At 47.9% G+C, this 13,367-nt stretch overlaps 3 protein-coding genes across 3 annotated transcripts; 2 read left to right on the top strand and 1 right to left on the bottom strand.

Moving 5' to 3' along the window:
- Positions 1 to 2,147: 2,147 nt before the first annotated feature.
- On the top strand, positions 2,148 to 3,542 carry J4E83_005944 (uncharacterized protein; the record flags this gene model as incomplete). The annotated part of the gene is made up of 2 exons (XM_049332860.1): positions 2,148 to 3,191; positions 3,255 to 3,542. 2 exons carry the CDS (start codon positions 2,148 to 2,150, stop codon positions 3,540 to 3,542), a joined length of 1,332 nt encoding a protein of 443 aa, XP_049188102.1.
- A 3,817-nt stretch (positions 3,543 to 7,359) lies between these two features.
- On the bottom strand, positions 7,360 to 10,531 carry J4E83_005943 (uncharacterized protein; the record flags this gene model as incomplete). Its single annotated transcript, XM_049332859.1, has 5 exons — positions 7,360 to 8,535; positions 8,583 to 8,746; positions 8,841 to 8,881; positions 10,148 to 10,426; positions 10,491 to 10,531. 5 exons carry the CDS (start codon positions 10,529 to 10,531, stop codon positions 7,360 to 7,362), a joined length of 1,701 nt encoding a protein of 566 aa, XP_049188101.1.
- A 671-nt stretch (positions 10,532 to 11,202) lies between these two features.
- J4E83_005942 (uncharacterized protein) lies at positions 11,203 to 13,033 on the top strand (the record flags this gene model as incomplete). The annotated part of the gene is made up of 3 exons (XM_049332858.1): positions 11,203 to 11,324; positions 11,372 to 12,722; positions 12,770 to 13,033. The coding sequence occupies 3 exons, from the start codon at positions 11,203 to 11,205 to the stop codon at positions 13,031 to 13,033; spliced, it is 1,737 nt and encodes a 578-aa protein (XP_049188100.1).
- Positions 13,034 to 13,367: the final 334 nt, after the last annotated feature.

Here is a 13,367-nt window from a genome sequence, read left to right as displayed (position 1 = left end):
TATTAGTAAACTTTACTAAAGTCTTATACTCTAGACTAGGCGTAGAGACTAGCTCTAGATAAACTAGTATTATTAGTTAAGTATAAACTAAGATAAGTTTTAACTTACCTTACTTCTTTTTATAGTAGATCTTATATCTATAGCTATTTTTTAAAATTTTAGTAGTAATATAGATAGTTTTATACTTAATAGCTTATTTAATATAAGTAAAAGTATACTAAAGTAACTCTAATAGTTACTTACTTTATTTTTATATACTAGTAACTTAATAGTACTCTCTATAACTCTATTAAATCTTATAGTTCTTCTTATATTATATAACTAATAACTATTAGCTAAGATAAATTTAAGAATATACTAATACTTACTTTTTACTCTTAATATTACTTCTCTTAAAACTTTATATCTCTAAATAGTAGAATATACGCGTTATCTAGAGTAATACTAATTTAGTAATAGTCTAGAAATAGAATCTTATTAAGTATTAACTTAGATACTACTACTTAGTTAGCTTTAAGCTAATAATTATAGTAAAGCTACTTTATATTATAATATATCTTTAGTTTCTTAGTACACTTAAGAACTAGACTAAAGTAAGCTATATATATTAGTGTAGTTTTATCTAAGTTTAGTCTATACTTATTATACTATTAACTTAAGTAGTCTAATATTTACTAAGTTAACTATCTATTTATATAAGAAAAGTATAGCTAGCTATAGTATACTATACTTTATTAGTAATATAGAGATATAACTAAAATTATTCTATTTATAGCTTTTATATAAGTATTAACTATATATTTTTTATAACTATAAATATAGTAAACTTATTTTTTATAAAGTTAGTAGAGTATCTTATCTTAAGATTATACTAAGTACTAACTTAGTAAAGGTATCTTTTAGTAGAAATATTTTTACTAATATTTATATTATATATATAGTATAGAGTTTAATATATAATAGTCTAAGTCTTACTCTTTTTATTCTAACTAGAGTTAACTAAGACTATTTTATATTAAAGTTTTATACTCTTATAATAGATATAAATAGTATTTTAGCTAGATATAAAAAAAAACTACTATACTTATAATACTATTACTAAGGTAGGTATTAGCTTAAAAATAGTCTAAGACTAGTCTAACTAAAGACTAGTCTTACTTAATTACTAATATTCTTTATTTAAAGTACTTTTACTAGTATAATAAAGTTCTTATTATTACTATTACTATTTATATTACTTTTTACTACTTTTAAATTAATATTAGCTTTACTTTTTTTATATTAACACTTACTAAGAGCTATCTTAGATTATACTATACTAAGTATATTTTTTCTACTATTACTTTAGTCTACTATAAGTTTATACTTAGTTAAAACTTAGCTTATTATTACTTATAGCGCGTTTAGTAAATAGACATTTATAGTAATAATTATAGTTAAATTTTAGTTTAGCTAAAGTTAAGAATAAAGTTAAGAATAAAATATAAAGTAGCTACTAAGGTACTAGCGCTAGGCTATAACTATCTAAGAATAGCTAAGCTTATAATTAATCTAACTATCTAAGTAAGTGTTAACTAAGATTAACCCTAAGAATAGCTAAGCTACTCTCTAGATACCTGTTTACTGTGTAAACTACTACGGACTTTGTTAAGGAGAAGAAATTCGATTGCGTCATATTCGAGATGCATCCCTGCCTGGGCGCGGTGTTGGCAGCTGCGCTCGGCTGAGGCAGGGGTCTTGGTGTGGCTGGGAAACATCGTCTACCAGCCTCCCGGCGTCGCTCAGCCAACCTCGCCCAATTCCACCGAATCCTGTATCGCGACAAGCCCTGGCCCGCTCTGCTAGCCCGCGCGACACCTCATCATGTAGGTCATTGCTCAGAGATGGCTGGTACACTACATATGCTGGCCGGCAGCTGTGTCTGTCACCATTACACACCTCTACCACTGCCTCTCAAGTGCTGAGCGGGTACCCAACCAAACTTGTCTCTTCACCACGATACTCACACGTGTTACTCGCTAGTACTCGTTTGATATCACAGCACATCTTGGACATCACATCGCATCCCGTCGCTGTACCACAACCACCGGCGCATCCCGTCGGCAACGCTCGCTACCTGCCATCTCCGCCGTCACATCGCACTCAAGATGCGCACCACCATGCGAGCACTCACTGCTCTGGCCTCGGTCGCCCTCATTGCCCCTGCCGCCGCTCAGACATGGTCCAACTGCAACCCCACACTACGAAGCGACTGCCCCCCGGATTCGGCGCTTGGAAGGACTGTCAACATCGATTTCTCGTCTGAATCTGAGAGTTTCACACCCCAAGGCAACCCCACATACGGCGACGATGGCGTGTCTTTCACCATAAGACAGTCTGGCGACGCACCTCAGCTTACTTCGCTGTGGTACATCATGTTCGGAAAGGTGGACATTGAAGTTCAAGCCGCACCCGGCGCGGGTATCGTCAGCAGTTTTGTACTGCAATCCGACACTCTGGACGAAATCGACTGGGAGTGGCTCGGAGCAGACCCCGATGAGGTTCAGAGCAACTACTTCGGCAAGGGACAAACCACAGACTACAACCGTGGTGCTTTCCACGACGACCCGGGCAGCCAGTCAGGCTTCAAGAAGTACACCATCGAATGGACCCCAGAACAGATCGTATGGCAGATTAATGACGTGACTGTCCGCACTCTCGAGCCTGCCAACGCCAACAACCAGTACCCCCAGACCCCCATGCAGATCAAGTTCGGTGCATGGAGCGGTGGTGACTCCGCCAACCCTGCAGGTACCATCTCTTGGGCCCGTGGACCTACCGACTACTCTCAAGGCCCCTTCAGCATGAAGGTCAAGTCTCTCATGGTTCAGGACTACTCCACCGGTACTCAATACGTCTATGGCGATCAATCTGGCACCTCGGGATCTATCAAGTCTGTTGGAGGTACCGTCTTCTCTGGCGGTAACGCTCCCATCGCAGACGCACCCGCCATCACTGCGACTGCCACCGGACAGCCTCTGCCCTTCACTCCTCACCAGACTTCCGACTACACACGTCCCAGCGTCTACCCCTGGATCCCCGACCCGTCGGCGACTCCCACTGCGCAGCCTACGTTTGCGAACTACCCCGGGCTCCCGAGCGGGTGGACCGTTTCGGATTCCGGAAAGGTTGTTCCACCCAGCTCAGCCACTGTCAGTAAGCCTTTTTCGAGCCCCTGTCTACTTTAGTGACGAAATGCTAACAATCACCTGTAGATGTTCCCTCAAGGTTCCTATACCTCATCGCCGCAAGCTTTGCCTACGGGTTCATCCGACAATGGGCCTAAGACAGTCACCGGATACGACGATCGCGGCTTCACCACTATCCGTACGATATACCCTGCCACAACCCCAGCGCCGACTGCCAACGGGCTGGAAAACAATGCTGCTAAGGACGCCGTCCCTGCTGCGCCTGCACAAGGCGCGTCGTGGAAGCTCATGGTCTCCTCCATACTTCCATGGGCCATCGTCCTCATCCACATCCCCGGATGTGTCGGCCTATAGGCGGGCTGGAAAAACTTATGGGATACGATGGTCTTCGGTCCAGCGTTTTACACCGTAGGCGTTGGTATCGTCGCGATGATTGCATGTGTCAGGAAATGTTTTACGAAAGGATATGTCGGTTTCAAAGTCTCGATCAAGTTATGGGCTGCACCTTGGCCAGCTGCAACTTGGAAGTTGAGCTACCAGAATAAAGGCTCCAAAGGGAGCAGGAGGGAGTATATAGGTTTTTGGAACTGGCTTCGGCTATTGTTTGGATATTGAATTGCATAGCGTATGGTTGGTTTGGGTTAGTTGTTGTATATCATCAGCATCGCATCGCATGGGTGGAGTTTAGATATGGGCTCAGGCTCTTTTGAACGTTAGACTAATGACGACTATGTCGTAATGTAATGGATTACTACATGACCAACTGTTACTACACCATTACCATGTCTCTGACGTTGAAGGCGCAGAAGTCTGTTTTCCTTCAAGTCAGATCCGAGATGAACAATCTGGGTTTCCATCGCAGCACACAGTACAACTTTGAAGAAACCTGAGCGTGTTCGTACCAAAGCCTCTTACTAGCGGCCCTCGTGATCAGGGATCTGCATACAAATACTCCTTGTTGCATCTTCCTCTCTTCTGCATCATCGCTCCCGATTTCCATCGGAAAAACCAAAATACGAAAAAGCTCGTTTCATGATCTGCTGTCTTTCTTGAGTGGATCACCAAAAGGCTCGAAGTCTGACATGATTTCTTCTCGCCGTCCACAACTCTTGGTCATCGGTCCAAAACTACTATTGCCGGTCTCATGTGTTGCTCCAGACCTTTCGCAACCAATCTTTCCAAAACTTAGGGGCATTTCAAAGAGGATATTAAGATACATCATGAGCTTTTCGAAAACGGAAATTCGCGATCTGCACTCTTTATGTGCTCGGTTTTGACGCATGCGCTACTGAGTCCAAGGATTTGTCCTCTCCAACATATAAAGAGGACCTCAACTTCGTCTTTCTACTACTCCTCGACACTTTCAAAATCATACCTCTATCCAAAACGCCGCGAACGAGTTGTAATGATCGGCTCTGCTCTCCGCCTCGAAAACCAAGTCTTCTACACTCATGTCTCTTCCTGTCGCTTTTTTGTCTTAGTTCTCATCCAAAAGCCAAGTTGGTGAATGCGATGAGCTTCCCTAAGAACCGAGACTGCGGATGCGATGAAAGAAATCTACGCCCAAAAAGACACAGGAAGTCGCGGAATGAGCTGTGCGAACTTACAAAAAACCCAAAGTCCATCTTATGAATTTTTCGTGGCCTCTACACACTCGTTAGCACCCACTGCGACTGTGCGACTGCGTATAAAAGCTCCCAGTTCGTCAGCTCTATCACTCCCGAAACCACGCGCTCCGAGCATTTGAATCAAAACAAGAGAACATATGGCAAATGACTGGCGCTGTCGTCTGCTCCGAAATCTACGAACGGTTCTGCCATGTCTCCTCTTGCCGCTTTCCTGCCTCTGTTCTCAGTCTAAAACGAGCAAAACGTAGTCACGCGCCGTTTACAAGCTGGGAAGCTCACTGGTACTGCAAAGGACAAAATCTCATGCGAACTACATCCCGATGCTGGGTGTGTGGTTCGCAACTCTTCGTAAACACATGTAATAGATCATTCTTATTTTGAGAAGCTTGTAACTGTAACAAAAACTGCATCAAAGCGTATTTATGGACTACGTATACGCCTGTAGTCCATACATATATAAACAATGTCGTCTGCCGGATCATAATCTCCTTCTTTAGCTATCTTCCGAGACTCCAATATCCAAAACTTCGCAATGAACGTGCATGTCTGCGGGCGCTCTGGTTCCAAAATTAGACCAACTTCTTCACATGTGTTTCCTTCCTTTCGCCGCAGTCTCTACCGCGAACCGTATGAAAGTCCTTCTTTGCAGATTACACTTCGACACCTCGGTTCGTATGAACCTTCATATAGCTCCCAAAACAAAAGAAGATAAGGCTCATGTCTTTGCCCGTTTTGTTTTCCTGGAACGATCAGAAAACGAGTTGAGAATGTGTCATGTTGCTTGTTGCCCTGGATCTGGCAGTATAGGCTACAGCAGTGTAACCAGATATAAATACCTCTCATCTACTCCTCAACGTTCTCTTCTTCACTCGCGCCTTTATATTGGCAACTCCAAAACGAAATGACTAAAAAAAGGCAAATATGTCTGGCGTCTCGCCCCTCCAAAAAATTCTCTCGGCTCATAGATTATGTCGGGTCTGGTGCGCCTCTTTCTGGTTTTCCAAATGAATCTACCGCTGGTGTAAAACACTGAAACACTCGACCCCACACTGCATGTTTCTCCAAAAGATGCAGGCACGCGATCTATGTCTTGCTCAGTGTTTTGCGTCTCCATCGATGATAGGGAAACCTCTGCATATCTATTCGCCAAAAACAAAACGACAAGGAGAACCTATGTGCGTGTGCCTGGCCTACGCATCGTGGCATACATGCCTTAGCCTGACTCTACCCGCGATTAGCAGGCGACTCAGTAAGCGCATGGATATATAAAGCATCCGTTATCACCTTGCTTCTTCACTTGCAAACCTGACCCTGAGGATCTCTCTACAAAAATTGGACGAACACATGTATATTTTCTGTCGAAAAGCTGATAGCGATGTACGATGTTGCTTTCCTGTTTTCCAACGCTACTTCGTGAGCGCGATGTGCCGCTCCTCCCCAAAAGTTGGTTCGATATATATCTATCCCCCTTGTGCTACCAAAAACCTCGCATCCGGGTTTCCATGGCCTTGTCTTTTGAAGTTACCATATCAATCTCTCCTCTTGAGAGAGCTTGCTTACAGAAAGTGAGTGAGTGAATTTATCCATCACGTTTTAGAAAACCGAGAAACGCCAAAGGCTCGAGGTGGTTTCAGAACAAACTCATCGACAAAACATGTAATCTGCGGTTGCAAGCATTCAAAAGATCATTCCACGAAAGGCATGTTGGGTGTTGTGCGCCTTTTCTTCAACCTGCAACAAGCTATCCTTACGGGAGACTGGTCAAAACCGAATTACAAAACGACATGTCTTTCTGGGTTTGGTGTTTTCATGTCCAAAATTCGTTGATCGTGAATAAACCAGCGTGAATGCATCCATCGAAACTAGACATGCGCGATATCATGCTTGCTGTCGTTCACTGCGGGTCGTATTGTCAGTGTCTTAGCCTGAAGTTACTCACGTCAAACGTCATTCTTGGTGGCTGCCTCGATATATAAACAGCCCTGCAGTCCGCTAGCTACCTTCTTGTCCTCAATCTGAGAATTGATTCTACCAAATCCTGGGCAGATAACGTGTATGAGCCTGGCCGAATAAGTCAGTCCATGCAATTTCCATCATTTCTCCAAAACACTACCGAAGATGAATCATGATTGTTTCTCTCGAAACCCACCAATACTGTGCGTATATGCGGATCAGACTGCGGTTGCGAAAAAGGAGGTACACCCAGGAATTAGGCGTCAATTGTATCGGCAATCTGAGAAGATGTGAAGACCAAGAACGCCGAAATGGACTTTTTTGTTTTTGAAAATGCTAGTATACAGAAAGAAGAAGACCACCTCCAGCCTGTTCATGCAGCAAACCCCAATACCGTGTCATTACCCTCCCATCCCATCCCAAAGAGGAAGAAAAGGAAGCGCAAAACCAAGATCTCGGCCATGCATATCACGAACTGAAATTATTCCACCATGTACAAACCCGACTCCACCCAGAAGAGTGAATACATCTCCGTTTTGACTTCGGCGCATCTCTCGGGCATCATCTCTTGAATCTTCTTGAATCCACGTCTAGCCACCACGGCCGCCGTAGGGCTGGTGCCTGAAACCACCGCCACCGCGGTGACCTCCTCCACGGTAGTTCGCACCCCTGACACCAGCGTTCTTGGGGCCAGTGGGAGCGTTGATGGGAGCCTGACCACCACCAGCAGGGGGCTGGCTAGAGCCCTGGCGAGAGCGGTTGTTCCTAAAGCCGCCGCGGCCACCACCGGGACCGGAAGGAATGTTCGGCTGAGGCGCGTCCTCGTACATGCCGTCCCAGCTCTGAGGGCCGCCCTGGGGGTTACCGAAGCCGGCGGGGCCGGAGAGCTGCTGCTGGCGGCGAGCCTGTTGTTGTTCGTATTTCTGCTGTTCGAAAGCGAGTTGATCTTGAGCGGTGTAAGCTGGGCGTGCACCGGCACTCTGGCCACCTTGAGGATTCATCATACCCGGACCACCTTGACCTCCTGGGCCTCCTCCACCTTGCATCTGTGCCATTTGCATCTGCTGCATTTGCTGCATCTGCATCGGGTTCATACCACCTGGGCCACCCATCATTTGAGGGTTCGGGGAGCCGTTGCCGCGGTTCATACCTTGGTTCATCATCTGCTGTTGCATCTGCTGCATTTGCATCGGGTTCATGCCGCCCATTGCAGCCATGGGGTTACCGGGCATACCACCGCCGGCTTGCTGCTGAGCAAGGGTTTGCTGCATGGACTGGAAGTACTGTTGCATTCGCTGCCAGTACTGAGCCATCATAGCAGGAGACATGGCGCTGTTGCCGCCTTGGCCTTGCATGTTTCCGCCGCCGTTGTCGTAGTTGTTGCCGCCACCTTGGTTACCGTTACCGCCATCGTTGAACTTGTTGAACTTGTTGTTGCGACCGAACTTCTTGTTTCCATCGCCGCCATCGTCGTCGCGCATGTTGCCACGGGGTTGAGCGCGCTTGACCTCGATCTGTTTGCCGAGGATCTGGAGGGGCCCGCGTAGGGTGGCGTCTACGGCTGCGTCGCCATCGAAGGTAACGAAACCGAAACCACGGGGTCGACCGGTCTCCTTGTCCATCATGAGTGTGGCATCGACAACGCGACCGAATTGCTTGAAGAAATTGGTAAAGTCTTCCTCGGTCGCTTCTTGGCTCACACCACCGACGAAAATCTTGCTGGTACGTTCTTGCTCCTCACGTGGGATAGCACGCTTGGGGTCAATCTGCATTGTATTAGCTGATAGCTCGTTGTCGATTGGAGCAGACATACAATCTTGCCGTCGAGGTAGTGTTCCTTAACCATGACGATGTTGACGCACTTCGGGTCCTTGAACGTAAGGAAACCGAATCCTCTCGAGCGTCCAGTGGCAGCATCCCGCATTACGGTGCATTCACTGACTTCGCCAAATTGTGAGAAGTAACCCTTGAGTGAATCTGTTGTGGGGAATTAGTAAGTCCCTACGTTTGAGCGCATAGTTGTGTAGTAAGACTGGGGTATGCCTTGCTCTACTAATGTGTCATCACGTACCTTCTGTTGTCTCCCAGTTGAGACCGCCAATGAACATTTTACTATGGTTGAAGTTAGCAAGATGTTACTCCATATCATCAACTCCAGGAAGAGCAGACGAGATTGATGAGGCGCATCATAGAGCATCCGTAGGTATATAGTTGGGTGGCCTTTGACGTGAAGGCTGGCGTTGGCCGTCATCATGATGCCGTCGAAACCATATTGGTAAGACTAAAGATGCAGAAAGTCGCAAGTACAGCATCCTCGCATACAGTCCACCGTATCCCCAGTCGTCGTCCTTGGCGAGACGTAGCAGGATACAATCTCAGTAGATGAGTGATTGGTGTAGGCTGGCGTCGCAGTCTTTGTCGAGTTGATCGCACTGCACCGCTGATTGTTGTTCGCCAGCGGGGCTATCGAAAGTGATTTCGCAAGTTGCAGTGTCGAAAAGTTCGTGTTCCATAGCTTGTCGTGGTTGATTGATGACCGACGGAAACATGTATGTTGGTATCGTGAGGTTCTCTTGCCGCTCGCGAGGAAGACCGCAGCCGCTGACGAATGGCTAAGCGACACCAACTCCTGCGCCGCATCCGACCCTGGACGTATCGACTTCGTGGCGTACACCAATCATATCGACCAAGAACGCACTCCACGTACTCATGTCCAAGTTTCGAGGTGCAAAAGTAGCCCTTGCAAAGGCACAGTTTGATTCGGATGAAACGTCTGTGTTCTGCTATGAATTCGAGTGTGGAAGTCTCAGACTATCTCACGACTCGGTAGCTATCCTCTGCTTGCGTTGCTGGTACGCGCTATCAAGTACCTAGGTATATATCGACATGAGGCGCTGCCAAAGTTCGGGCAAGCCGCGATAGTCCCTGCGTGAGGCGCGTTGATGGTTGCTCTGAGTATCGCTGAGCGGTTGACTTGTGTCTTCCAGCTTCTTCTAACAACCAACACTGGTGGCCCATTCCGCCATGCATCGAACGCCTCGCCAATGGGCGATATGGACCACAATCTTTCGCAAGGTGTCTAGCTCCTCGACCTTCATCCCAGACTCTGCGCCAATCATGACCCCAGGTGCTTTTGAATGTAAGACACACACCGTGTCCAAAGCTTGTTCCTTGATTGTACATGCAAAGTGTCATACGAGAGCTGGTATCGCTCATGGTGTCTGATGCTCCAGCAGAATGTCTTATGCGGTCGTTGATGACTTGGGTCCTGGTAACAATATGTCCTCGGCGGATGCCCTTACACGGGGAATATGTGCTCTTTTACCTTGTGATGCGCCTCTGATAGATGGGAATCATGTTAGACATTGCACGACTTACCCATCTTCTTTCACGTTGATTGGCCCATAATTGTCATCGTCCATGGGCGCATTGTCGTACGACTGCTCGCCGCCAGCGTTGTAACCGGATTGGTCCATGTGCGAGTCGCCGTCTGCCGCGCCTTGGGCTGGCCATGCGGGCGCGCTATCTTGGCCGTTGTTCTGTGCAGTATCCTGGGTAGGCGCGCTTACGGGCTCGGCTGGAGCAGGCTCAGGTTCGGTCTTGGGGGCTGGTGCGGGTGCGGCAGCCGCGGGCTTCTGTGTGGGCTCATCATCGTAGCTGGTGGACGGTTAGCAAGTGTCGCATTACGCGCGCGAAGCTAAGTCGCGCTGGAAATACTGACAGATCGTCGAAGATGTCGTCCTCGTAGTTCTCATCGGCCATGGTGTAGTCTTGAAGAAGAGCTTCCTAAAAGGTATATCGGAAACGAGGGAGGAGCAAGCGCGCGAAAGTAGAGTCGCGATTAGTGGGGCGGGACTGTCGGGTTATTTAGAAGGAAGGGAGGTGATAGAAGGAAGAGTCTGTCGCCGGAGTGAGGAGATGAGAGCAGAGCAATGGGCAGGCGCGCTAGCATCGGGCTTGGCGTGGCAGGCGCGACGGATACATGCACGAGCCCTACGACATACCCAGTACAGCCATGTTGTATAGAATAGCTGTACTATTGATGGTGCGGTGATTCAAGAACAGGCTGTTATCTTGAGGATATCCAGAGTTCCTCATTACGGCACAAAACTTACGGGCTCCTTCGTACTTTCCGGGTCGAGCGATTCGGAGCTCAGCTTCGCAGCGGGGCCGCCTCGAGGCACGGAACAAGCATTCACATATTCCAACATGGCGTCGAAGAAACAGCAGCAGGTTTGTCCACTCAGTTGTACGCGCAATCTGTGTGTTTGCTAACAAGTTGTCAGGAAATGGTCCAGGTCGGTGTGTGCCCATCCAAGTCACAGAGAGCGTCATAGTATCCGGGGTAGCTAACATATCGCTTCCCTGCATACAGACCGATCCTCGTACGTTGCACACTGCAGTCGCATGGCGATTTTGATTGCTGATACCCCATGCGCAGCTCTAGCTCTCCGTTCTGGCGAACGACGTCCAATTCCGCTTCGTCGCCGCCGCCGAACAAGAAGGTCATCGGCGCATCCTATTCCCATGCCGACATACTCAACTTCAGCTCTTTGTACGTTGCTTTGAATGCTATTAATGGCCTGTAGCTGATAGTCACAGGAGCGTTTCCGGTTCCAACTCACGACCTCGAACCCCGCCATCGGCAACCCACAGTCGCGAGTCAAGCGCTGCACCGAGCCGGTCTAGCAAGACCATATCGCCCCGTCCTGCGCGAGCCACGTACAGCTACTTCCTCAATGACACACATCAAGACTGGAACGAGGGGGACGAAGAAGATGCCGACAACATGTTTGAGGATGACGAAGACGAGTTTGGGCTCCCGAGCATCGCAAACATGCGGAGGAAGGGCCGGCGGAAACAGCCGTCCAAGACGAAGGAAGCCGCCGGACACGTTAGTAGGGAGAGTCTGGGCTCAACAGCGTGGCGTGGTATAGACAGTGGTGATATTGCAGAGGAGCGAGGCATACCCAACTACCCGACCGCAAAGAAGATTGAAGGGAAGATCTTACGGCCGCAGTACCAGGAAATTCTTCGAGATCCCGCAAACTCTCTGCATCTCATTTCGCATCCCAGTCTACCCCCGAACGCCTCAGCGAAGCAGGTCGAAGAGCACTCCGCGCGCACAACAAGGATCAACAAGTTCAAGAGAATACTGCAGGCGAGCACCATATCGCTATCAGACCTTCGCGACTCAGCCTGGTCAGGAGTCCCGTCTGAAGTACGCGCAATGACATGGCAAATCTTGTTGGGCTACCTGCCAACTAGCAGCGAGCGGAGGGTTGCGACACTCGAGCGCAAACGGAAAGAGTATCTGGAGGGAGTGCGACAGGCCTTTGAACGAGGTACATCTGGTAGTGCTAGCGCCGTAGCATCTGGAATGGCAGGTGGCGCTGGCTATCCTTCAACAAACCGTGGACGAGGACGTGGCTTGGACGAAGCTATATGGCATCAGATCAGCATTGACGTGCCTCGGACGAACCCCCATCTCGAGCTCTACAGCTACGAAGCGACGCAACGGTCTCTCGAGCGAATACTATACGTGTGGGCGATACGGCACCCTGCGTCAGGATATGTCCAGGGTATCAATGACTTGGTGACCCCATTTTGGCAGGTCTTCTTGGGCGCCTATATTTCAGATCCGGATATCGAATTTGGCATGGATCCTGGACAGTTACCAAAGCAAGTTTTGGACGCCGTCGAGGCGGACTCCTTTTGGTGCCTTACCAAACTCCTTGATGGGATTCAAGACAACTACATTGCGCATCAACCAGGGATCCAAAGACAAGTGGCTAGTCTTAGAGATCTCACAACGCGCATCGATGATCAACTAGCGAAGCATCTCCAAAATGAGGGTGTAGAGTTTATACAGTTCAGCTTCCGATGGATGAACTGTCTCCTGATGCGCGAGATATCTGTAAAGAATACGATACGGATGTGGGATACATACCTGGTAAGCTACATAGCCTTACTCTTAAGTGCATCACTAACATTGTCTAGGCCGAAGAGGATGGGTTTTCGTCATTCCACCTCTACGTATGCGCTGCGTTCCTCGTAAAGTGGTCCGATCAGCTACGAAAGATGGACTTTCAAGAGGTCATGATGTTTCTGCAATCATTGCCGACGCGTCAGTGGACCGAAAAGGACATTGAACTATTGTTAAGTGAAGCCTTCATTTGGCAAAGCCTATTCAAAGGCAGTGGCGCGCATTTGAAGAACACAGGCTCAAGAGGAAGTGGCGTAGGGATGGGACCCGACTTCTGAATCAATTGCTGCAGCACAGTAGGTATTGCAATACCAAAGCACGTACGCAGCGCCTACACGAGTTGTCGTCTAACGAGGTGAATCAAGGAGAGTGAACTCCTGACTAAAGACAGCAATCAAGCTCGCGCTTCAACGTATTGGCAAGAATGCTCTTTCCGTGGTCCGAGTCGCGGTCGTCACTTCCACCCCGTCAGTTACCGAGCGGAAGTTACCCCGCCCTTTACCCCACCATACGTCACATAGCTTCAGCAGTGTATCCAGATGGTGTTCAAAAGACCGACAAGTAGTTCTACATCGTGGTTTCTCTAGAGTGAACTCATCAGCAAGCCCTCGA

The sequence above is a fragment of the Alternaria metachromatica genome (genome assembly GCF_023757995.1).
Source record: "Alternaria metachromatica strain BMP 0045 chromosome Unknown scaffold_12, whole genome shotgun sequence".
NCBI classification, from domain to species: Eukaryota; Fungi; Ascomycota; class Dothideomycetes; order Pleosporales; family Pleosporaceae; genus Alternaria; species Alternaria metachromatica.
Note: the sequence above shows the minus strand (reverse complement) of the source record. Positions and strands in the feature narration are given on the sequence as shown.